The following is a 24,110-nucleotide window of genomic DNA, read 5'->3' as shown; positions in this document are numbered from 1 at the left end:
AAATGTTTTTACATGGCAAAATTTTCAAAATGTGCCGTAAGAGCAAGTTTACTGGTGTTGGGAAAAAGTTATCACTAACGGCACATTTTGAAAATTTTGCCATGCAAAAACATTTTCAAGATCTGTGGCAGTTTAGTTTTTTTACAACACGAGTTGTATTTTCGCATGCTGTGATGCAAAAATAGCGATATTTCTACCACATACGGCTGAAATAGAAACAGTGTTGCAAAAAAATTCAAAGCCCCAAGATCTTGAAAACATTTTTGCATGGTAAAATTTTCAAAATGTCAAAATTTCTACCAGTTTTTCCCAACACCAGTGAACTTGCTCTAAGTGTCAAAATTTCTACCACTTTTTCCCAACACCAGTGAACTTGCTCTAAATGAAATAAATCAAAATATAATCTTAAAATAAATGCTTAATTTACTAAAAGTGCTTATAAACTCAACAAATAATGTGATTTGATGATGAAATCGATCCATTTATTCCCAAAAAAAATAAAGGGCATTGAACCTAAAAGGCCCATGTAAGCAGATACGGTTTGCAATCATCAATTTTATTCGAGATCTATTTGTGCGATCATGGTGACCGCAGACAATGACACCAGCCGTGAGATCCGGAGGCGAATTATCAGCGGAAGTCGTGCCTACTATGGACTCCACAAGCAACTGCGGTCGAGAAGACTTAGCCATCGCACGAAGTGTAACCTGTATATGACGCTCATTAGACCGGTTGTTCTCTACGGGCACGAGACATGGATATTGCTCGAGGAGGACCTGCGTACACTCGGAGTATTCGAGCGACGAGTGTTAAGAACCATCTTTGGCGGCGTACAGGAGAACGGAATGTGGAGGCGAAGGATGAACCACGAGCTTGCGCGACTCTACGGCGAACCCAGTATCCAGAAGGTGGTGAAGGCTGGCCGGAAACGCTGGGCGGGACATATTGCGAGAATGCCGGATGACTGTCCTGCAAAACAGGTGTTCGCCACGAATCCGGTAGGAACAAGAAGAGCGGGGGCGCAACGAGCGAGGTGGTTAGACCAAGTGGAGCGTGATCTGGCGAACGTGGGGTGCCCGAGAAATTGGAGAACGGTTGCCATGGACCGAGTGAATTTGAGGAATTATGTTCGTCAAGTTATGTCGTAAGACGGAATACTATGTAAATAAATAAATAATGGTGCGATCATGTGAATATTGTTTAGAAAAATAACAAATACTAGAAAAAGGGTGGAAATGTGTTTCTGAATCTTTTTAATATTTATTTGCAAAGGAATGGAATAATAAATGATAATTTCAAAATCCTTTGATCTACTTAAAGTCAGTTAATGGACACTTGAGTGCCCAAATTAGCCGACTTCTGAAAATCTTATAAGTTGCAAGCTTAAATAGATCTTTGGCCTAGCACAAAGTCCAAAGCCTAAAATGTGTATTGAATTATGCAAAATTTGCTTGGAAGGAACATGAAAACCCAGTTTTGCACCAATTTCTGAAATCCGTATAGGCTGACATTTTTTCATTATAGCCATTCGCATAGCTTTCATTATGACAAATAGTTTATCCCAAAGTCCCATTTCGATAAGGATTATGGTAAAAAAAGATTTTGAGTTTCAAAAATGAGCTTCTGAAGGGTCAATTACAAAAAATACATGGATGATCCTTAATCGACGCTTATATAGCCGTTTTTGAAGCTTAACCTTCCCATGCCATTCGCAAAATTTTAAACAAACTATTTTTCGATAGTTTTGACTAATAATTTAATTTCGTTCCCCTGGTTACATATCTCGATCGATATTTATGATTTTAGATTCATTGTTTAGGTTCAAGATTTTGAATACATAAAATTTAAATCGATTTGACTTAGCAGATGACCTATAGAATCGGGGAACTGAAATGAAGGGAGAAAATCTGTCAATCTGTTTTTTGTTCGGTGCGTTGAAGTTTTTTGACATGCTCTTAGAAGCTGAATAGCATTCAGCTGTACACGACGATGCTGACGAAGTTTGACTGCGTGGTAATGGACGACGAAACCTACGTCAAAGGCGACTACAAGCAGCTTCCGGGACAGAGTTTTATACGGCAAAAGGAAGGGGAAAGGTAGCAGATATTTTCAAGCACATAAAACTGTCAAAGTTCGCGAAGAAATATCTGGTTTGGCAAGCCATCTGTACCTGTGGCTTGAAAAGCAGCATTTTCATAGCTTCCGGGACTGTCAACCAAGAAATTTACGTGAAAGAGTGTTTGAATAAACGTCTGCTGCCTTTCCTGAAGAAACACGGTTGTTCCGTGCTGTTTTTGCCGGACTTGGTATCTTGCCATTACTGTAAAAAGGCCATGGAGTGGTACGCCGCCAACAACGTGCAGGTGGTTCCCAAGGACAAGAACCCTCCAAACACGCCAGAGCTCCGCCCAATTGAAAAATACTGGGCTATTGTCAAGCGGAACCTAAAGAAGACCAAAAAACTGCTAAGGACGAGCAGCAAACTGGCTTTCTGCGGCGAAGAAGGTGGACAAGGTGGATGTACAAAATCTGATGGCAGAGGTTAAGCGTAAGGCCTGGCAATTCGGATTTGGAGAAGCGGAAACCTAACTGAATATTTTTCCTGAATTTTATACTAATTAAACTTGAAAAAGAAATTTAATAAATATTGTTTATTTTCTTCAGAACAATTTGAAAAATTAATTAATTTTTAATAGTCACTTTCACAATCTCTCATCATAAATTTTCAGCTAGTTTTCAAAGTACTTAGCAAACTCGAGCCGCTTCTGAATATGGACCGCTACCAGTATTCACATTCATTGTCGCTGTTTCTCGGAAACCTCCGAAAACCACTGATATGATTAAACAAGCTTAAAACTATTTCAACAAATTGTCTGGTAAATTCATGCAAGATTCATCTGAACACTTTGTTAACATTTGTCTGTGCCTGTTTTTGGCTGTCTGTAATTAACATGACTGAATATATCATGTTCTGTGTGAAGTAATACTAATTGAATTCAAAATCAATGTCCTTAGAACATTTCGTGTTGTGTAATTTTAAGAAATTTCCGATTCAGTGCTGTTAAGGATTCATTGTGTGATGAAAAAAATCTGAAAATAATATCACACATGATATATACAGAGTACGGTAATTGAACTGCTACATTACTTCAACAGTAATTATTTCGTTGCCCACGAAACAGTATTGAACGACCTCTCGTCGCTTTGTTTACATTAAGTCTTAGCTATCATTGGATGTAAGTGTTACTTTTGTAATCAGGTGTTATCCGAAAAAAGTTAAAGGTGTTGTATATAAGAAACGACCTAGATGTTCACGTAGAATTACGATAGCCTATCTTTTGTTAATGTGTTTTTCATATTTAATAAGCGATGGTGCGGGACAAAGGGTCTATAACGCACCTTTGAAGCTTTCCATAAAATATGCTCTTGACTCAATTTCAACATCTATTAATTTTCTCCTACTGGGCATCTGCTTTATCTATCCGTCATTTAATTTGAATCTTTAATTCTTCAATCAAGAATTTTCGTCGTAACGTTGACTGTAATGCCATTAAAATAGCATATAATAATAATCAACGGTGACTATTCGTTAAAAAAATATTAAATAAGCATACCCGAATAAAGTTTGACGAGTTTTTTTTACCAGAGTCCAGGAGTTCTTTTTCCATAAATTGTTGGTTTTATTTGTTTGTTTGTTTATTTATTTTTTTGTAGGTGGTTATGGGTGGTGAGCGATGGATGGGTGGTGTACGATGGGTGGGTGGTGAGCGATGGATGAACGGTATGTGGGTGGTGAGCGGTGGGTGGGTTGTGTGCGGGTGGGTGGTAGTGATATGCGAAGGATGGGTAGTATGGATAGGGTGGAGGTGATGTACGATGAGTGGGTGGAGGCTTGCGGTAGGTATGAGGTGTGCCATGGGTGATTCCAGGCCGGAAATAATGCGGTTTCTCCTTCACTCCTCCGGTGGCTGGAGGACTCCATGAGGCAGCCTTGGTCGGCAGCTGCTTGCGATGTTGTTTCCTTGAAAGCACGAACACGAATGAAACATGTGGCAGCGAGCAGCACTTCTTTTCATATCTTCGCGGGGAAGATGATGTACGAAAAAGATGTCCCTTAAAGAGGCGTTTTTCGTGACGCGAGATCCGTTCGCGAATTTCAATTGGACTTCGCTGTTTGGAGTATGTTGCAAGTCTGCTCTAAGAAACATGAAGGTGTGGTTCCTAGGGCGAACAAGTCGAATTTACCAATGAATTTTGAAAAAGTAATTTGTTTTCAGGACAAATTGAATGAATTTGAAATAAAAAGTTGTTGTTTTGATCATTTTGTATGTTTATTTCAATGTAGCACTTTAATTGCCGGACCCTGTAGAAAAAGAAGCATCATAAATTACGGAGTTTAACATCAGAAAATCATGTTCTGGGCCATGTATCATTAGTGTGATTCTTTTTCAGTGCTGTGGATGGTTCAATTACTTATAATTTTGTGAATTTACATTACACAATCGCGTTCCATGTCATGCAATATTAAGGACATCCAACTTCAGTGTGCTTCTAAGGATTCAGATTTTTGCGCAGTGTACATATAGACTGAGTTCTTGACTCAGGGTACCAAGGATCTTAATGTGATATTTTGGAAAAAATGAACCATAAAAAAACTCATTAATATAGGAGGTTTTGGTTAATTTAATGGTTAGTAAAAATCATACGATTGTACAGGAATGTCGGAACTTATCGGTTGTGGCAGCTGTGTTCCATCAGAGCCCGACGGGTGATGAGCTATTTTGGAGTAACCGGTAGTAGCAGAGTAACGATAGTAATCCTCAGGGTAGCCGGTATTGGTAGAAGCAGAAGGTGCACCGGCATCATGTGGATGTCCGGTCGTGGTCATGTAATTAACGCTATAGCCATGCTGATGATAAGTACCGGATTCGTTGGGTTGGAAGCAATAATTGACTTCTTCACAGGAAGCGTAAGCGGATGAGATTCGATCGTAAGGATGCCCTCCAGCTGGATGATTATTGTTGGTGGCCGGAGTTAAACCGATGTTCTGGTTTGGTTTCTTGCAGCTCAGCTGAATATCACAGTCGTAGTGTGGCGAATGGTGGTTATAAGTAAACTCGTACGGTTTAGAGCTAGCCTCTTTTTTGATGCACTTATTGAAATCAGAAGAATAGGGAGAATTATTGGAAGTTTTGGTTTGATAATAGCTGCCCTGAAAAGCTTGACACTTGTCTGTCGAAGAAATTGCTGATCCCGAGTCAGGTGGCTGAGAGATATAATTTTCGTGCAAAAGACTCGGCCCGTTTGCTCCAAGGAAGTAGTCTGGGGCCAGTTGTGTACATTTTTTATAAACTGCGCCGCTACCCAGGTCGAGAAGCGTCGTCGGTGGTGGAATGATGTTGGCTGTTTGTGACACGTTGTTTCGCAATGGTTGATCAAGTTGGAAAATTTCATCCGGCTGAAAACTATCGATGGAATGTGTCGGATATTCTGTTGATACACGAGAACTCATGCAGCCTAGTAAATCGGGATTCGTATGATGCGATGTGCTTGGGAAGCCGGCCCACGAAGACGATTGTGAGAAGCTGTGAGCATTTTCAGGATAAGCGTTCGATGAAGTAGAAGGATTTGATGATTTTGAAGTTGAAATGCTGATACTCTTTGTGATACAACAGCATTGGATCTTTAGACATGAGTGACATTTAGATTTATCTGCGAAGGAAAAATAACGTTACTTTCAATAGGTTCTGAATGAATGTTCTGCATTGAAATTATTACCTAATCTGGAATCCGGAATGAGGGGTGGTGGTTGTAACAATTCCGTATTGCTTCCAGTTTTGTGACCGTTTTTAAGTGACATTAACTGAAAAAAAAACAACAAAAAATGTATTATGCACTTTTAAACACTAGTTCGAAATACGGAACACAAATCCAGGTAGCATGAAGAATAAAATTCAAAAAGAATTTTTTTTCTGCCAATTCAATCCTTCTAAACATAATAGGTTAAAAATTTTAGTTCTTATTGAAATCAAACTTGTTTTTTTGGGTTCGATATTGAGTATTTAAAATGAACTGAACACGCGTAGGAATTCTTTGTTCAGCCAATATGGAACTTTAAAAGCGTACATCAAACTATAGTAAGAACTTTTGGTCGCTTGGGCTTATTCATCAGAGTTCAGAAAAGAAATTTATAATAACATTTAGCACATGCTAAATGTAAAGTTTAGCAAGCGCTAGCTGAATAAACAGAAGTTCTGATTTAAACTGCTTAGTAGAAAAAATATATACCGTAAAACGGGGTAACATTGATCACCGGGGTAGCTTTGATCAACATGAAATTTTCCACATAATCATCAATAACAAAGCCTGAAGTTAAAATATTTTAATACTTTTTTATACGTTTTAAAACCTACATGTGGAGTTTCAAATTGGAAAAAAAACTTGATTTGTTTTTGAAAATTTCAAATGTAAGTAAAACTGTTATTTCAAAATCTTGAAATATCTATTTTTTCGAAGGCTCGAAATCGCACACCGTTCCTGATGAAATCAAAGGGTTTAGAAGCAGCAGGTTGATTTATGTGACAGTTCAACATTTTTCCTTAGTAAATTTATAGTTTTGATGTAGTTTTTGTGGTATTTCGAGGTAAATTTTGGATATTAAAAAAATAGGGACGTTTTCCAAGAGTAAGCCAGTCTAAGACAAAGGCTAGAAACCTGTAAGAAGAAGGAGGGTTGGCTAAGGAAAGAAGATTGAAGTTTTCTTCTTCCTTTTCTTTTGCTCCGGCTAGCTCAATCAATTCAGCCAAAGAGATTTCGGAATTATTCCGAAATGAAATTTAACATGTATTTAGATCAAATAAATTTTGCTTTTTATTTTGGCCATTGCCACTTTGCTCAAACATACGAGCAGGAAATTCCTCCCGCCGAACATCTACAATGTTGAGAATAAAGATCGGGCACTTACATTATGGCCTCTAGGCCTCTCCGGCACGGCATCAAGAGTGTAGCGAAAACGTTCATTTTCCTTTTCGCAAATGGTCATCGATAGACCAACCAATGGCACACGCGCGTGGGTGGCTCTGAACAGAGCCGGCTGATTCCCACACTTCGACTGCGGAATGATGACGAGGATGTTGCTCCTTGAAACTGGATGCGTACGCTGCTCCATGCGCGATTCCAATTTGTATCGCTCTCCTGAGCGGGATCTGCCACGACGATTCCTTGTCAGCTTGCGGGCTCTGCTCCCGGATTCGGTCACCGTTCGGTTTGCCGGTCCGGTTCCTGTTTGGCTCACGGGTCCGGTAGTAGCTCGGCCTTCGAATGATGCGACCACCCGTGTTGCTGTCCGTCTTGGAAGAGATGCGAAGATTTCCCCGAAAGCTGCGAAGATGAAAACTGCGAAGACGAAAACTGCGAATAAAAGAAAGAGAAGAAGAAAAGAGCCCTGTGGCAATTTTGGTATTAGAACCGTGGCCACATTGAGTTTTTTGATGTTGCTCACCCTTTTCGCTAGGGGCTCTTTTGGATTTTCTTCTTCGACTACTTCTCGCTGTCTCGTGGTGGGCGTATCTGGTGGGCGTAACGAAGAAAATTAGTCATCGTTTGATTTCACAAAACGATTTTTTGTGTCTGACTCACCGACTTTCGCAGCGTTCTTTTTCGCTCTCCTGATTTCTTCTTTTTCGGAACCGTCTTCTTTTCCCGTGCGGTTGGCGTTTCTGAAGAAAATAGGAATTTGTTCCGTTTTCTTTTTCGATCCAATTTTAATTTTCGACTCACCGATCTACTGCACTTAACCAGCTCGCAAGAATCTGGTATGAAGGTCTCACACGGAAACCACGGTGAAGCACTTTTTGCCTCTAGCGATCGTACCAGCTAGCGCGTTCAGGGACTCGAACGTTCCACTAATTCCTTTTTCTGGTCGTCGAGCGCAACAAACGGGAAACTTTCCAACGAGAACTCGTTATTATCGCGAATAAACTTCCTTCGCGGATCGCACGGCTCAATTAGCCCGATAAAAAACGAAAACCGACACTTTTTTTGCGGCACACGAAAAAAAACACGCCACCTGCGTGTGCGACGGTCCGCAGAAGAAGAACGAGCCAAGCGGAAACGTGTCGCCGTGTGGTTGTTGTTGTTTTCTTGAAATCGTTCTCGCACGCTCTTTTTTTTTAACTCAAAATTAAGTATGACCGAGGTTCAAAACATAGTTCGATTCTATGAACTTAAAGTTAAGTACCCTTTTTTCCTCCTTGCGATGGATCAAAACGGAGTTCGAACTGCGAACTCAAAATTGATCCCTTTTTTTTCCTTCGGCGAGGGATCAAAGCTGAGTTCGACCTTATGAACTAAAAATTGAACTCTCTTTGTTGGACTGAAAACACTTAGCGAGTTCAGTCCGAACCGGAACAGCAACCAACGAACACGTCGCAAAATTATGTCGTTCCGGAACAATTACCGGACGACTATGAAGGAACTTCATAATGAATGCATGTTCACCATGTCAGCGTAAAATTCTGTCCGTCATTGTCATCATATGGTGAGCGGCTTGGAATGTCCGGAAACTTCCGGATGTTGTTTACTTCCCGTGGGAAGTAACATCCGGAAGTTTTCTTTGACCGGGAATGTCAAAACTTTCCACCGCTCTGTAATTGCAATGCAATGTACCGGAACAGCAGCATCCGGGTACAACAAATTTTAATCATCCTTTAATTCCCTGAAAAAAAGCTACCCTCGAAAAAAAAGGATACATTCGAGTTTGGCTGCCGAACTTAGTATTGAGTATGCCTATCAGAACTTAGTTTTGCTATTGCCCAGTCAAACTCAAAGTTGAGGGAAGCCACCGAAGTGCTGTTTTGAACCAAAACTACTTAATTTTGAGTTGAAAAAAAAGAGCGTGCGTATTGCGTGATTATCTTCCTTTTGACAGCAACGGGTATTCAGGTCGACTTACACTGTTGGTGCACGGAGCTTAACTTGCACTGAGTTTTTTCTCTTGTATGTTAATACTATTTTTATTTATTTAATCTTTTTACATGTTTATCCAAATTGGTTCATAAAACACATAAATGAACCAAGTTTTAAATATAAACGTTACACAGCATTGCCACAACAGAAATTTTTTTTCATGAGACGGTGTGAGGCGGCTCATGAAAAAAATTACAACTTTCTTTGAAAATTGGTCGGAGCTATTAATGATCAGAAGACTTGAGCTAAACTCAAAATACTTATTAACTAGCTTAGTTGCGTGGCCCTATAGGCACACCAGAAGTAGTGCACATAGTACAAAACGAAGATACTTATTCTAACTAAAGTAATATCAGCGATTTCTGGCAGATGGTGATCAAGATTGCGTCACCAAAGTGTGACAAAGTCACCGACCAATATCTTAAACTTGCTTCTCTCAAAGAATTTCTGCTGCAGCAAACACGCAGAAACGATCAAAAATCTTTAGTAAGCAAAAGGGTTTAGATCGAACGATGATAACGAAACTAAACGATACTATGTACAAGTATTTACAGAGAAACATGATGGTTTTATTTACAGGTTCGTGGTGATTCGCAGAGTTCCAGGTAAAGGAGGATTTAGTCTCCTAAATCAGAAAGAGCCCAGAGTAGAGGTTTTACCGCGCCTCCAATTCGCGTTCCTTTTGAATTTTCTTACTGACCCCCGAAAATTTCTACGAATGTTTGTATTTCGATTTTTTTTTTGGATAATAAGAGTTATTAGTAGAGAAAGTAGCTTCAAATCCTTTACGTAGTACAAATACAAATAGATAGTGATGGTTGTCGCTTTCGTTGTGCACGGTTTGTCTCGTCCGGCGAACGGTTTCTTCTCCTTCAGTATTTCTTTCAGTTCGACATCAGTTTGTAGTCTTCATAGCTATGTGTCAGTTTGTCACGATCTGAGAACGGATAGGTTTTGTTGCTCTTGTTTTTCTGTTCTCAAGCTTGGTTCTTTGCTGTATCAATGATGGTTGTGGTACTTATAAACATTTTTTTGGTGGAGAGGTAGTTGCAGAGAATTTTGTTGCTCATCGCACCCTTTGTGTTATTTTCGGAGATCTCTCGTTGTTGACCGGCATGGCCGTGTTTACATAGCTTGATTTCTTAGTGCATGGTGCTTTCGGCAGTTCGCGAGAGTCGATATGGAAGTAGCGACCGTCATAATGTCTACCCCTCACAACTTCTGCGCAAAACTCCGTAGGTGCTTAACTCTTTCGCCCGTTTTGAAGTCCTGATTGTCGTTTCGACAGCAGCGACTTGGTGTTTGGAGCTACTGTACTTGAATTTCCCGTATTCCAATATCCCGAGCCTGAAGGGGCTGGTTGCCTTCGAAGTTTCCTTCAGTTCGTATAGGTTGATGGTTGGGTGTTGGTTAAGTTGTCAGTTTGTCACGTTCTGAAAACGGATGTGTGTTCTTGATTCTTGTGCTTCGTTCTATCAAGCTTGGTTGATTGCTGCGTTAGCATGATAGTGGTATTCTTGACATTTTCAGGTGGAGAGTTGGTTGAGAGATTGTTGTTGCTCGTCACACCTTGGATGTTGTTTTTGGAGCGTTGCTCGTTGTTGACAGGCTTTGCCTTGTGTACATAGCTTGATTATATGGGCGTGTGGCTTACGACAGTTAGCGAGAGAGAGTCGATATGGTAGTAGCGGCCGTCATGATGTCTACTCCTCACAACTTCTTCGCTTAACTGTATTCCGTAGTGCTGAATCCTTTTTCTGATGTCCTGACAATCCTTTCAATTGCAGCGACGTGGTGTTTGGAGCTGCTGTACTTGACTTTCCGAACATTCCAATATCCCGAACCTGAATGGGTTCTCTGCGATGGTGTGTAGCGCCTGACTACGGTGGCTCACCAGTGCTACTATCCCCAGCGCTGCTACGCTGCTTCACGATGACAGGATTGCCTTCTGGACAATAAGTGGCGGCAATCCCACGCAAGGTTGCCGGCCCTCTCCAAATTCTGAAGAACTTCCTGGCAGAGTTCTTAGAGTCCATCCAGCCGACGCTGGTCCTACGCAAGGCCGTTGTCTCCTTCATAAACGCCTACTTCGTTGTGTTCGTCGGTGTGCTAGCGACGACTTAGCATCAGCTGTGTTCCGTTGAATTGTTTGAATTGAAGAATTCTGCAAATATGATCCGAGTTGTTGGGGGCGAGGTTTCGTAGATGATGTAGGTCCTTCAGCCTTCTCCATTTCGTGTTTTGTGCTCTAAGTGAGCTTGTGGTCAGCGTTGTTGCTTACATAGCTTGAAACTTAATCTGCTTTGATATCTTTCGCGTGATAGCGTCCGCGTTTCCCGCTCGAGACATCTTCTAACTCATACAGATTCGCACCTAGCACATTTCGAATAACTGCTGGCACGAACTTTGGATTCAGCTTTTGGTTGACATGATCTGCTTTCGATGACAGGTTGAACTTTCTTCTCCATACTACATCACCAATCTTGAAATCTACCGTCCGCTTCCTTAAGTTGTATCGCTGCTTGGAGTCTTCGTGACCTTTCTTGATCCTCTTCGTGATGAACTCTTGGATTCGCTTGATTCCTGATAGTCGTAGATCCTGTGTGATCTTTGGATCATCCGAGGCGTTCAAGTGTTGTTGTGCGTAGAGATCAGTGTGTAGAATCAAATCACGGCCGAAATTCGCGAAGTGCGGGCTGACTCCAGTGACTTCGTGCTTCGCGCTGTTGATCGCTGCGGTGATCGCCGGTAGATTCTCATCCCAACAGCGATGATCTTCGTCGATTAGCGAGCGGATGCATGTGATCAATACGCGGTTGGTGCGTTCAGCGTTGTTTACTTGAGGACAGTAGAAGGCGGTTCGCATGTTGATGATCTTGTGGCGAGCCAGTAACGATTTGAATGCGGCTCATTCGAACTGCTTGCCATTGTCGGAAAGTATGATCCTGGGTCGTGAGAATTTTAGAAACACCTGTTCTTCCAAGAAGCGTACCATGCGGACTGAATCTGCTGCTCTCATCGGTTGCACTATAACGTACTTCGTTATCCAATCTACTACGACAAACATAACGGTGTTTCCCTGCTTTGAGCGCGTCAGAGGGCCCACGAAGTCCACCGAGATCAGCTCCCATGGAACTTTGGCTGGTTTGGCGTTGCCCATCTGCGGCATCATCTTTGTGTTCGGCGCCTTGCTAGCCTTGCAGGTGTCACAGCTTCGAACAAAGCGACTAACATCATCTTGCATCTTAGGCCAGTAGAAATGGTTCTGGATCTTCTTGAGTGTCTTGTAGAAACCGAGATGTGCTCCAGTCGTTGAATCGTGAAATCGTACGATTGCCTCTTGTCGATCTTCGAGTGGTACTACCTTCTTCCATTTATGCGTTACAACTCCAGTTTCGTCCCGACAGCGACAATTCTTGTAGAGTTCTTCATCGATTGTCCTGAAGTCTGGATACTTATCCGGTTGTTTTGTCACATGCTCGACAAGCTGCTTGTACCAAGTGTCCTTTATTTCTTCCTTGGAGAGTGTAATTGTGGCGACTGCTCTCGACAAGGCATCTGGAACAACGTTGATTGTGCCCTTGCGATAACGGATCTCAAAATCGAAAGCATTCAAGCGGAGAATCCATCGACTTAGAAGTGCGGTGGGGTTCTTCATGGACTTGAGATAACTTAATGCGGCGTGATCGCAGTGGACGATGAACTTTACTCCTTCCACATAACCACGAAATTTCTCTATGGACCTTATCACAGCTAAGCATTCACGCTCCGTCGTTGAATACTTCCTCTCCGATGCTGACAGCTTTTGAGAGAAATAGCATATTGGATGTTCTTCGTCGTTAATCTCCTGGGTGAGTACAGCTCCAATGGCGACATCGCTGGCATCACACGCAATGGAAAAAGGTTTCGAATAGTCCGGCATGGCTAGAACTGGTGCGGATACTAACATCGATTTCAATTTCAAAAATGCATCTTCAGCTTCCTTCGTCCAGCGAAACTTGACTTTGGTCCTGGTCAGCTCTGTCAGTGGCGTCGCAATCCTGGCGAAGTCGTGAATGAATCGGCGGTACCAATTGCAAAGACCTAAAAACCGCTGAACTTCTTTGCGTTGCGTCGGGACTGGGAACTTTACAATGCATTCGATCTTTTCATCATCCGCTTTCCAACCTTCTTCGTTCAGAATGTAACCTAGGTACTTAATTTCCTTCCTGCAAAACTTGGACTTCTCCGGTGATATCGTCAGATTCGCAATTTGTAACCTACGAGCGACTTCCTCCAAAGCTTGACTGTGTTCCTCGAACGTTCTTGAGCACACAACTATGTCGTCGAGGTAGTGAAAGACGTGCGGTTCCATGTCGGCGAAAATATGCGTCATCACGCGAGCAAGGGCTTGGCTAGCTGTGCATAAACCAAATGGTACCACTTTGAACTGGTAATGACCACGTGAAGGGACTGTAAATGCTGTAAGCGGCCTAGAATCTGGATGTAGCGGAAGTTGCCAGAATGCGTCTTTGAGATCAATCGTCGAAATGTACGTGCATCCACTCAGATTGTTGACTATTGACGAGATCTGAGGAATTGGATAGCCTTCGTTAACCATTATGCTGTTCAAATGTCTAGCATCAAGACAAACACGACAATTTCCATTCTTTTTCTTTACAGCGACAAGCGGATTGTTCCAAGGTGAGAACATTGCTTCTTCGATGACATCCAAGGCAATCATTCTGTCGATTTCTTTGTGAACCTCCGCAAGCACGTACTTGGACATCGGATAATGTCTCTGCTTTTTCGGTGGTGCATTGCCAACGTTGATTCGATGTTCGTACAGTTGCGTTCTACCTATCCTGCCTTCACTTCTAGGAAACTGTTCTACGATGGAATCTAATTGCTTGCGTTGCTCTTCGGTCAGCTCTTTCATCGTGTGTTCATCGTTCTGCCCTTCGATGTCTTCTACATCTGTCGCCGTTTCAATTGTACAACAAACTGCTTTGACTCCAAATTTGTTCCAGAAGTCCATACCCAAAATTACACAGTCCGGAATTGACGGAACTAATAAGACAGGAAGTGTTTCATTTCGGTTGTTGTAGGCTATAGGAAGACGAACGAAGTTAGATATCATGTGGCTCGTACCATCTGCTGTCTTTATTCCACCTTGCACCGTTCCTTTCCGTAATCCTAGATCGTCAACTATTCGTGTATGCTTGCCACCTAGCAAAGAGCAATTGGCTCCGCTGTCTAATAGTGCTTTCATCGTTCTACCTAATACTCCGATGATTGCATGCGGTCTGTTGTCATGTCCGGGATTTATGACGATAGCATTTAAGTGTGTCAATATCAGATTTTCATTGAGAGTGTCGCTTGGGTTAATTGAATCATCCCTCTCTACTGACGATTCCCCGCTTCGTAGTTTCCCGCGCTAGAACGACATGATGTGCAGTTGCGCAGAGTGAATCCCTTTTTGCCGCAGCCATGACAGAAATAGAAAGTCTGCTCCTTCTCACAATCGACGAATCGGTGTCCTGCTTCTTCACAATTCCAACAGGTTGTCAGAGTTTTCCGCTGGTCCTGAGAGTGCTGTTTTGGAGGCTGTGCTTCTTGTGTTTGCCAGGGTTGTCTGTGCTGCTGAAATTGATGTTGAGTTGTCAGGTACTGTTGATTCGGTTGGATGGGCTGATACTGTTGATTGTAATTCGAAGATCGTTGCTGCTGACCTTGCCACGGTTGCTGCGAATACTGGAACTGATGATTTTGATTCCCTGAATACTGCTGCGAACCTTCAAACTGTTGCTGTTCTACCGGATACCGAGACCTCTGCCACTGATGTTGTGTAGCCTGCAGCTGTTGCTGTTGCGTGTACTGCGAATACTGTGGCTGCTGTTGTTGGTTGGGTATCGACGGTTGAATCTGCCTGTTCATGGTTCTGGGATGTCTACGATCCACGAAAGTCTTGATGGCGTTGATCTGCTCCGTCAGCTCTTCCATTTTCAGGTGCCAATACTCATCGTCGTCTGCATCTGTCGCTTCTTTTTGTAGTCGTGTTGTTGCTGCAGATTCTCCCGCGTTGTTCTTCTCCACCAGATTCACCTTCGAAAAACGCTGGTTGTACGACGGTTTCTGCTGGTTCTTCGGAGTGGCCAACCTCGGTGCTAATAATGATTCGCGCGGAATCGACATGCGTTGTTGTCTGTCCAGCAGGAGCTTCATGTTGTCTTGAGTTTTGCAGGTCCGAACTAGTTGTTCGAGCGTTGTAGGGTTCGCTGCTGTGACTGCTGATAGGTAATCCATGCGCATGTTCTTTTTTACCAGAAACAGCTTTTCTGCGTTGGACATCGGTGGATCGGCAAACCGGAACAACGTAGAAATGTCCTTGTAGTATTGATCGAACGATTCTGCTTCACCTTGATAACGAAAAAACGCCTCAGCCCTCAGCAACTGACCATGCTCTTCACCTAGATAATCCCGTCGAATAATACGCTTGAATGCGTCCCACGACACCAGTTGACGTTGGTTATCTGCATACCACTCTAGCGCATCGTTCATAAGTAAATGCTTGACGCCTGACAGCAACACCTCATCGGAAATATCGTCCGAAACCGCAAAGCTTTCAACTCGATCCAGGAACGTGTTGAGATTCTCGACGTCTTCGCGCCCCTTGAAGAAGAAACGCCAGTGGTGTATCGCCTTCTGCATCCTGCTATTCTCGTCGTTTCTGCGTGGCTGAAGTTGTAGCTGCAACAGGTTGTTCAAGAGCTCGTTTCTAAGGTCGTCGAAACGCTCTCTTTCCGTGCTGCTGTTTCCTGCCTGTGTTGATCTGAAGTTACGTCGATTACCTTCGTTGTTGTCTTCAGTTGATTGCTGTAGTTGTTGATCACGGTTGATTGCAGATGCATTGTTGTTCAAAACCCGTTGTGGTTGCGCATGAGGATTGGGGAGAAGGTGTGGAGGGTTGTTGGTTTCGAAGTCGTTGTTTAACACTCGTTGCTTTGGAACGGCTCCTGTCTGTTGATGTGGCGAAACTCCTCGCCCTCGTCCTCGGACTGTGTTGAGTGGTGAACCTGCCTGAATCGTGGTGTTTTGAATGCTTGCTGAAGTATTGAAGATCTCAGCCAGACTGTTTTCTCCTCCGACTCCTTCCTCTTCCACTGCCACTAAACTAGAGTTTGCACTAGCACCGTTTTCAATATGCGCCCGCACTTTTTTAAGCAACTCGCTTACGATTGACTGAAGGGAAGTGAGGACATCAATAAGATAGTTTGGTGGATCTATAATTTTTAATCTTTGGTCATAATGAAGCAATCTAGCTCTAGCTATTTTAAGATCCTGGTTGTTGTTTGCTTTGCAAGCTAAATCGGCAAAAGTTTGCAGATCCTTAATGCCAACTGTGCAATTCTCAATATTGATTGTAGGACTCATCACATGAATCGAACTATTGTGAAAAAAGTCCTTAATTTCTTCTTCTTGAAAAAGTGCTTTTAAACGCAACACTTTGCTGCGATGTGTAAGTGAATTCACATTCAAAATGTGTCGCAACGCTAATTCGTAAGCGATCTCCTCTTCTGATAGCAACGAAAAATCCATCTTAACTATAATTTACTTACTTTGTATTGTACTTATTATGATGATAGCTCTAAATGCTACTTACTTTAAAGCAGCAAAATCGAAATATGAATCCAAAGACGAACCAAACAATGAAATCTTAACAAGATTTCGAAAATTAACGATAAGGAGGAAAAACCATCAAAAAACCAAAATTTTCTGTTGTGCTGTGTGGGTTTTTAACGTTGGGTGCCAATGTAAGAAGAAATTGGCTTGAAAGAAGAAGGATTGAAGTTTTCTTCTTCCTTTTCTTTTGCTCCGGCTAGCTCAATCAATTCAGCCAAAGAGATTTCGGAATTATTCCGAAATGAAATTTAACATGTATTTAGATCAAATAAATTTTGCTTTTTATTTTGGCCATTGCCACTTTGCTCAAACATACGAGCAGGAAATTCCTCCCGCCGAACATCTACAATGTTGAGAATAAAGATCGGGCACTTACATTATGGCCTCTAGGCCTCTCCGGCACGGCATCAAGAGTGTAGCGAAAACGTTCATTTTCCTTTTCGCAAATGGTCATCGATAGACCAACCAATGGCACACGCGCGTGAGTGGCTCTGAACAGAGCCGGCTGATTCCCACACTTCGACTGCGGAATGATGACGAGGATTTTGCTCCTTGAAACTGGATGCGTACGCTGCTCCATGCGCGATTCCAATTTGTATCGCTCTCCTGAGCGGGATCTGCCACGACGATTCCTTGTCAGCTTGCGGGCTCTGCTCCCGGATTCGGTCACCGTTCGGTTTGCCGGTCCGGTTCCTGTTTGGCTCACGGGTCCGGTAGTAGCTCGGCCTTCGAATGATGCGACCACCCGTGTTGCTGTCCGTCTTGGAAGAGATGCGAAGATTTCCCCGAAAGCTGCGAAGATGAAAACTGCGAAGACGAAAACTGCGAATAAAAGAAAGAGAAGAAGAAAAGAGCCCTGTGGCAATTTTGGTATTAGAACCGTGGCCACATTGAGTTTTTTGATGTTGCTCACCCTTTTCGCTAGGGGCTCTTTTGGATTTTCTTCTTCGACTACTTCTCGCTGTCTCGTGGTGGGCGTATCTGGTGGGCGTAACGAAGAAAATTAGTCATCGTTTGATTTCACAAAACGATTTTTTGTGTCTGACTCACCGACTTTCGCAGCGTTCTTTTTCGCTCTCCTGATTTCTTCTTTTTCGGAACCGTCTTCTTTTCCCGTGCGGTTGGCGTTTCTGAAGAAAATAGGAATTTGTTCCGTTTTCTTTTTCGATCCAATTTTAATTTTCGACTCACCGATCTACTGCACTTAACCAGCTCGCAAGAATCTGGTATGAAGGTCTCACACGGAAACCACGGTGAAGCACTTTTTGCCTCTAGCGATCGTACCAGCTAGCGCGTTCAGGGACTCGAACGTTCCACTAATTCCTTTTTCTGGTCGTCGAGCGCAACAAACGGGAAACTTTCCAACGAGAACTCGTTATTATCGCGAATAAACTTCCTTCGCGGATCGCACGGCTCAATTAGCCCGATAAAAAACGAAAACCGACACTTTTTTTGCGGCACACGAAAAAAAACACGCCACCTGCGTGTGCGACGGTCCGCAGAAGAAGAACGAGCCAAGCGGAAACGTGTCGCCGTGTGGTTGTTGTTGTTTTCTTGAAATCGTTCTCGTATTGCGTGATTATCTTCCTTTTGACAGCAACGGGTATTCAGGTCGACTTACACTGTTGGTGCACGGAGCTTAACTTGCACTGAGTTTTTTCTCTTGTATGTTAATACTATTTTTATTTATTTAATCTTTTTACATGTTTATCCAAATTGGTTCATAAAACACATAAATGAACCAAGTTTTAAATATAAACGTTACAAACCCTATCAAATGGTAAAGTTTGAAGTTAAAAAAATAGAGGAGAATAATACGAGGGCCTAGGGAATTGAATGAAGGCTAAATTTCATTTTTTCTGTAGTTCAAATTGTATAAGTTAGCCCCTTAATTTATGTAGCATCATTGTCCATCTTTCGATTTCAATTGTTGTTCGGCCATAACACACGAACTGCCTTAGTTTATCATCAGCTAGAATATATTTTTTTAAATGAACACAAACACATACATTTGTAAATATTATGAAATTGTTTTATATCCTTATGATCAAGAAAACTTGTTAAAACCGTCAAAATAGAGACTGGCCAATGTTACCCCAAAGCATCACTTCAAACAAAGACGAAATCGATTTTTAAATCAAATTTAAAGTAGTCAAATAAATTTTTACAACCATGTTTTACGTTTATATGAGTCCAGTGCTGGTTTTAAAAATATGAAACATGCCACATTCCCCTTGACATAAAAAAAGTCGAGAAATATTGAAAAAAGTGATCAATCTTCCCCCGTTTTACGGTAAACTGAATTCTGAGCTTCATTACGTCTACTTCCTTCTTCCCAATCTGAATTGATTTCTCAAACAAATTTGACACACAAATGTCTTTAAAATAAATGGACCACAACTTTTATATTCTATTCTACACTTTTTAAAATTGTTTTTGAAAAAAATCTAACTCTGCCTTATTGCCTTTTTGATTTGTGTTATTCGGGATTAGTCATAAAAAGATAGTTCTGGTACTCCTGGTTTCTAATGTGCGTTATAAAATGATAGAAATTTCGTAATTTTCTGTACCTTATTCCCGAGAGCGGCATCCCTTAAAAGCAGCACCGAGAGCTTTTTCGTCTTCGCTTTGCAGGAAAGTCCAACGGATTTCCTCGATTCTCCTGCCGTTTTGGATTCCGGCTTCGGATGATCGTGGCTACCCTTTGCCTGGAAAAAGATGGCCTTATCCGTGTGGCGCCAATAGTGTGTGACCGGATAACCGCAGTGACCTCGACAGGGTTGCACCTCTAATCGACCATTTTTGCAGCTCCGGTTTGGACAAGTTCGTCCTTGCTGTTTCCTGCGGGCCTTATCGCAAATTGCCGGCCGCAAATGGATGGCACTTCCATTTGGCAGTCGACATCGGGCCGAACAAATCAGCACCCCGAGGCAACTTTTCTTCAAGATGCTCACATTGTGGTTGTTGGTGTTCCGCATGGCCCAGCCAGAGATGTGCTTTCGAGCTTGGTCATCCGATTGATGGTAAATGAACCGGCAGTGGCCATCAGCCCATTCGTTAAACTTATCGTAGGTTATGTCCTGAACGAACGGAATGTGTGCATCGTTGATGTCCCATTCAGCGGTCATTTTAGTAGTTTTGAAAACTTTACCTGAAAGAAGCATATATATTCAATCGGTTGAATCTTGAAACACATGTTATGATGACTCATTCAGAAATTTAATAAAGACTCTGCTCCTGTGGAAAAAAACAACAATTTTCAAAACAAAAACTTTGGTTTAGCGGTTTTAAAAAGCTTGAAAAAATTACTTTTGTATGTTTATTTTGCAATCTACGATATTAACTAGCCGACTATACTTGAAGTTCCATCTCTTGATGGTTTTGCTTCGTTTTTGTCAGATTTTGCCAGCAGACAATCCAGTGAAAACGTTTTTTAGTGGCACAAAAATTATCTAGTTTTATTATTTCGATATAGCTGAATCCACCAAATTGCACTCGTTATCTTTCGAAAGAGAAGTATTGGGCCAAAAAATAGCGGAAACTGAAGGAGGAAGATGCAGCCACCCAAAACACAGATTTGACGAAGTACCTATAAGTTGGAAAAACTGATCATGAAAAAAAGTGGGCCAGGCGATGGGAGATACCAGGAATAAAGAAGAAATAATTTTTACAAAAAACGATAATTAAAAAAAAAAGTTTTTCATGAATATCATAACATTATCTTTATTTCGATCAAACGAATGTTTTTTTAGACACACGCATTCTTAACTTTCCCATTTCTAAATGAACTAAGATTTAAATAAAAATTTGTAAACCGCCATGGATATTTAGTTATAGATAAGAATTAAAATTGAACATAGTTTTTTTTAATAACAAATTTTATTTAAAAAGATTGGTTATTGTCCGAAAAATATTGTTACACCTACAGTGTTGGTATAAGATAATGAAAGCAATATAAAAATTATAGGCGATAGTTTTAAGCCAATGCGTCATATTGGGTAAAGTTTTTTACGGCATCGAAAAATGTAAAAATGGAACATCTATAGCTGGTATTTTTTATTAATTTCAATAAGAATCAAAAACTTTACAAAACTAGCTCACGATGTGATAAACCATGCCATCATCATTTTGTTTTCATTAAATGATAATTTTATTACATAATATTAAAATAAAACTTGAATAAGTGTTGTAGTAAATAGGGCAACGGACCTATTATAGACCACTTTCGGAAGTGCCTATGCTATTTTCTGAAATAAAAAAGTACATGTAAAAATTTTTGACTGATTTATCCGTCCATAACGAAGATCAAGGCTTTTTCTATCGAAACATATCGTCGTTAGTTGCAACGTAACAAGATGTAAGCCCAAAAACTTGTTTCTTCGAGCATTACTCTGGTCGGTATTTTGGACAATCAGGTTTCTATTTTGGACATATTTTGGACCACCTTCACTAAATAAGTATTTTTTTCTTCTAAACTTTGCTATATTTACGACAGCGATTGATGATAAAATTCCCAAAAGTTCAGTTTTATCTTTGAAACAACTTTTGTTCTACGAAAAAATTATTGTTGGAGTAAATTCTTCAACAGTTAAAATAAAAAAATTGCGTAAACACAGGGGCTGAGAAACTAGATTTTTAGTATTTTTTATCTTGTAATTTTTATATATTTCTACAATTTTTTCTTAAATTTAGAATCATCTTAAGACTATCTCATAGCTATAGTTGAATATACAGTAAGCGAAATAAGAATAGTACCACTATGTTTTTTCCTTGTTAAAATATGAATGATTGAAAATCACGAAAATTTTCTTGTACAGTTAGTTCTGAATTGTTTAAAGGATAATTCAAGCATAAGTTTACTTTTTTTGGACGTAGCAATTGGCGTTGAGGACCAAAAATGTGAAAAAGGGGTGCGAAATAAGAATAGTACCACTTGTGTTTTTCAACAAAAACAAGATTTTTTTTAAAATTTAGTGTGTAAAAGTGAATAATAATCCTTCTACGAATTATTTGAATAGATAACTGCATTTTAAGGAGTTTTCCGGAATCCCAAAGGGTTTCAAATATATTAAAAGGGGTCCTCTAGCGTAAAGGAATTTAATATTTGAGCTACAAAACTTTAACGAACTGCTTGATTTCTTCATTAACATTCATAAGTATGATGCAAAATGATGAAACATAGATTTGAGGCTGAATTTGAATCCAAAAAACAGATTGGAATTAAAAAATTCTAATGGCTTTCAAATAGTCAAACACTATTTCTTTAGTTTTAAGTCATAGATGGCAGCACTATCTTGCAGTTTTACCAAATTCGTGCGCATTTTCTAATATCCGAGATTAATTAGGTTGTGCTGGATGATTTTGGTCAAGAAATAAGTACATGGTACCGTGTGAAAGCCTTGGAAATTCTAAGATCACTAAATCAGAAAAAATAGAATCGCATCAAGGTCACTTAAAGTGAATTTTTTGGACCGATTATCAGAATAAAGTTGTACTTTGCGATGGAGCTTGATGGACCAGATGGCTAGCAGTATTATTGGTATGATTTGCAACTGAATCGGAAGTTGAGATGAGCAGGAATTTTTGCGGTTGTACATTTTTGTGCTGGTGATTCTTTTGCAAATCCGGAAAAGCTTTCAGCAGCGCGAACTTCCACAAAACTGTAATGGGAATATACCTCAAAATGATGAATATGGGCCTAAATAAACCTGGAAAATCAATATTGAGACTAAATTTGGTTTTAACTGCAAGATAGTGCTGCTATCTACGACTTGAAACTGGAATAAGTGTGGTTTACTGAAAAAAAAAAAATCTAAGTTTTTGATATTCAACCTATTTTTTCTGATTCATCATTAATACCAAATGTTTGTTCATTTATTTCACGTCATTTTAATGAAGAAAGTAAGTAGTTTGGTAAAGAACTAGTGGGGGGGGGGGGGGGGGGGGGGGTTCAAAATTAAAAATTCAAAATCAAGATTTTCAAAGTTTTGAATCAGTGCTCTGTCTGGCAAATCATCCTTAGATTATTGAAAATGATGTTCCTTATTCTGAACTAGACATTTGCAAGAATAAATACGAAGCAATCAAGTTGACGAATCTTACATCAATATTTCAGAAAACACAGAAAACAAATGCGATTTTGAAGAAAAACAGAGTTTAAAGCTTCGGGCATAGGAATAATAGAAATAAAATTCATAAATTTAACCCAGATTTAAAAAGAAACTTAATCTGAATTCTAAAATATATTTCAGATTAGATATGAATTTAATCACGATTTAAAATTGTTCAGCAGAACTATAAAAACTTTTGTTTATTAATCGTTAACATTCCTTTCCTTCATTTTCAATTGATGGATTGATTGAAAAATTCCGCTGTAATATTTTAAATTTGAAGGAATATTCTACACCATTTGAATTGTGAAATCTTGATTAGGAAAAAACCATATTGAACTTGAGTTATATTATTCGAAACACATGCTACTTGATGATTGAATTTAATTTGATACAAAGAAGAATATCAATTTTATTTCAAGAGTAACAGTGATCAAAATCAGAGAAAACATCATTTTTTATTTCGTCCAGTTATCAACCTAAAAGACTGAAATAGGATAGTGCAATTCTGAAGTTAACAGTATTACTTCATATATTTAGAGAAAACTAAGTTTTCTTTTTAAAAATAGATTTTTAGGCTTATTATTTTTTCAGAAAACAAAAATTCAGACTTGAAAAACAATGAGAAACTTATTTAAATTATTTTAAAAGAAATTAAAAATGTTTGACTACAAAAATTGGAAAATTCATGTGAAAGTTTAAAATAAAAAACTATAAAATTTGGTAATTTAGAAAAACATAATAAGACGTTAAAAAAGATACGTTTATGGAGTTTATAAGTTTAAACTTGAATCAGTTTTAAGTGAAATCAATCATTTATAACTGATGCTCTAACAAATCTTCATGAAATTAAAAAAAAATGATTCCTTATTTGCTTATTATATTTAATTTATTTAGGAATAATAATGTTGATGATGATGATAATGCATGATCTAAAAAAGTTAAATTCTAAAGTTTCTATAAACTTGGAATATATGATTACAAGCATGTCCGACTCTAGTAAAGAAATTATAAATAAAAAAGATATTATTGAATTTTACCAATTTGTTTTAATCTGCATTTGTTTTTCGCCTACAAATATCTTAAATTAAATTTGATTTAAATGGAGTAACGAGAACAAGTAGGAGACTGCTATAGCTTTTTTCGCAGAAACCAAAATTAGTTGCGATCTAGGGGAATGTAGATAATTGATTTGAACCCTATTATTTTCTTTTTATGTTTCACAGATTTTTCAAAAAAGTCAAAAAAGAAATTCTTAAATGAGTTTCACCTATTGTGATTTAATGAACGAAGATGTTAGACATAAACCTAATCGCATATTTGGATTTTGGGCACCCAAATTGTATAAAATCATCTTTTAAATTATTTGCG

At 39.9% G+C, this 24,110-nt stretch overlaps 3 protein-coding genes across 3 annotated transcripts; all 3 read right to left on the bottom strand.

The window, feature by feature from the left end:
* Nucleotides 1–4,673: 4,673 nt before the first annotated feature.
* On the bottom strand, nt 4,674–7,837 carry LOC129746216 (uncharacterized). Its single transcript, XM_055739776.1, has 6 exons — nt 7,780–7,837; nt 7,639–7,718; nt 7,502–7,569; nt 6,965–7,444; nt 5,779–5,863; nt 4,674–5,712 (listed from the first exon to the last, which is right to left on the bottom strand). The coding sequence occupies exons 4-6, from the start codon at nt 7,166–7,168 to the stop codon at nt 4,691–4,693; spliced, it is 1,311 nt and encodes a 436-aa protein (XP_055595751.1). The 5' UTR covers nt 7,169–7,444; nt 7,502–7,569; nt 7,639–7,718; nt 7,780–7,837; the 3' UTR covers nt 4,674–4,690.
* Nucleotides 7,838–11,260: 3,423 nt separating this feature from the next.
* LOC129742253 (uncharacterized) lies at nt 11,261–11,833 on the bottom strand. Its single transcript, XM_055734129.1, has one exon. It carries the CDS (start codon nt 11,831–11,833, stop codon nt 11,261–11,263), a length of 573 nt encoding a protein of 190 aa, XP_055590104.1.
* A 5,133-nt stretch (nt 11,834–16,966) lies between these two features.
* Nucleotides 16,967–19,607, bottom strand: LOC129742252 (uncharacterized). The gene is made up of 5 exons (XM_055734128.1): nt 19,200–19,607; nt 17,821–17,916; nt 17,680–17,759; nt 17,543–17,610; nt 16,967–17,485 (listed from the first exon to the last, which is right to left on the bottom strand). The coding sequence occupies exons 1-5, from the start codon at nt 19,605–19,607 to the stop codon at nt 17,058–17,060; spliced, it is 1,080 nt and encodes a 359-aa protein (XP_055590103.1). The 3' UTR covers nt 16,967–17,057.
* Nucleotides 19,608–24,110: the final 4,503 nt, after the last annotated feature.

The sequence above is a fragment of the Uranotaenia lowii genome, chromosome 2 (assembly GCF_029784155.1).
Source record: "Uranotaenia lowii strain MFRU-FL chromosome 2, ASM2978415v1, whole genome shotgun sequence".
NCBI classification, from domain to species: domain Eukaryota; kingdom Metazoa; phylum Arthropoda; class Insecta; order Diptera; family Culicidae; genus Uranotaenia; species Uranotaenia lowii.
The sequence above is the reverse complement of the archived record's forward strand: the minus strand, read 5'-3'. Positions and strand labels throughout refer to the sequence as shown.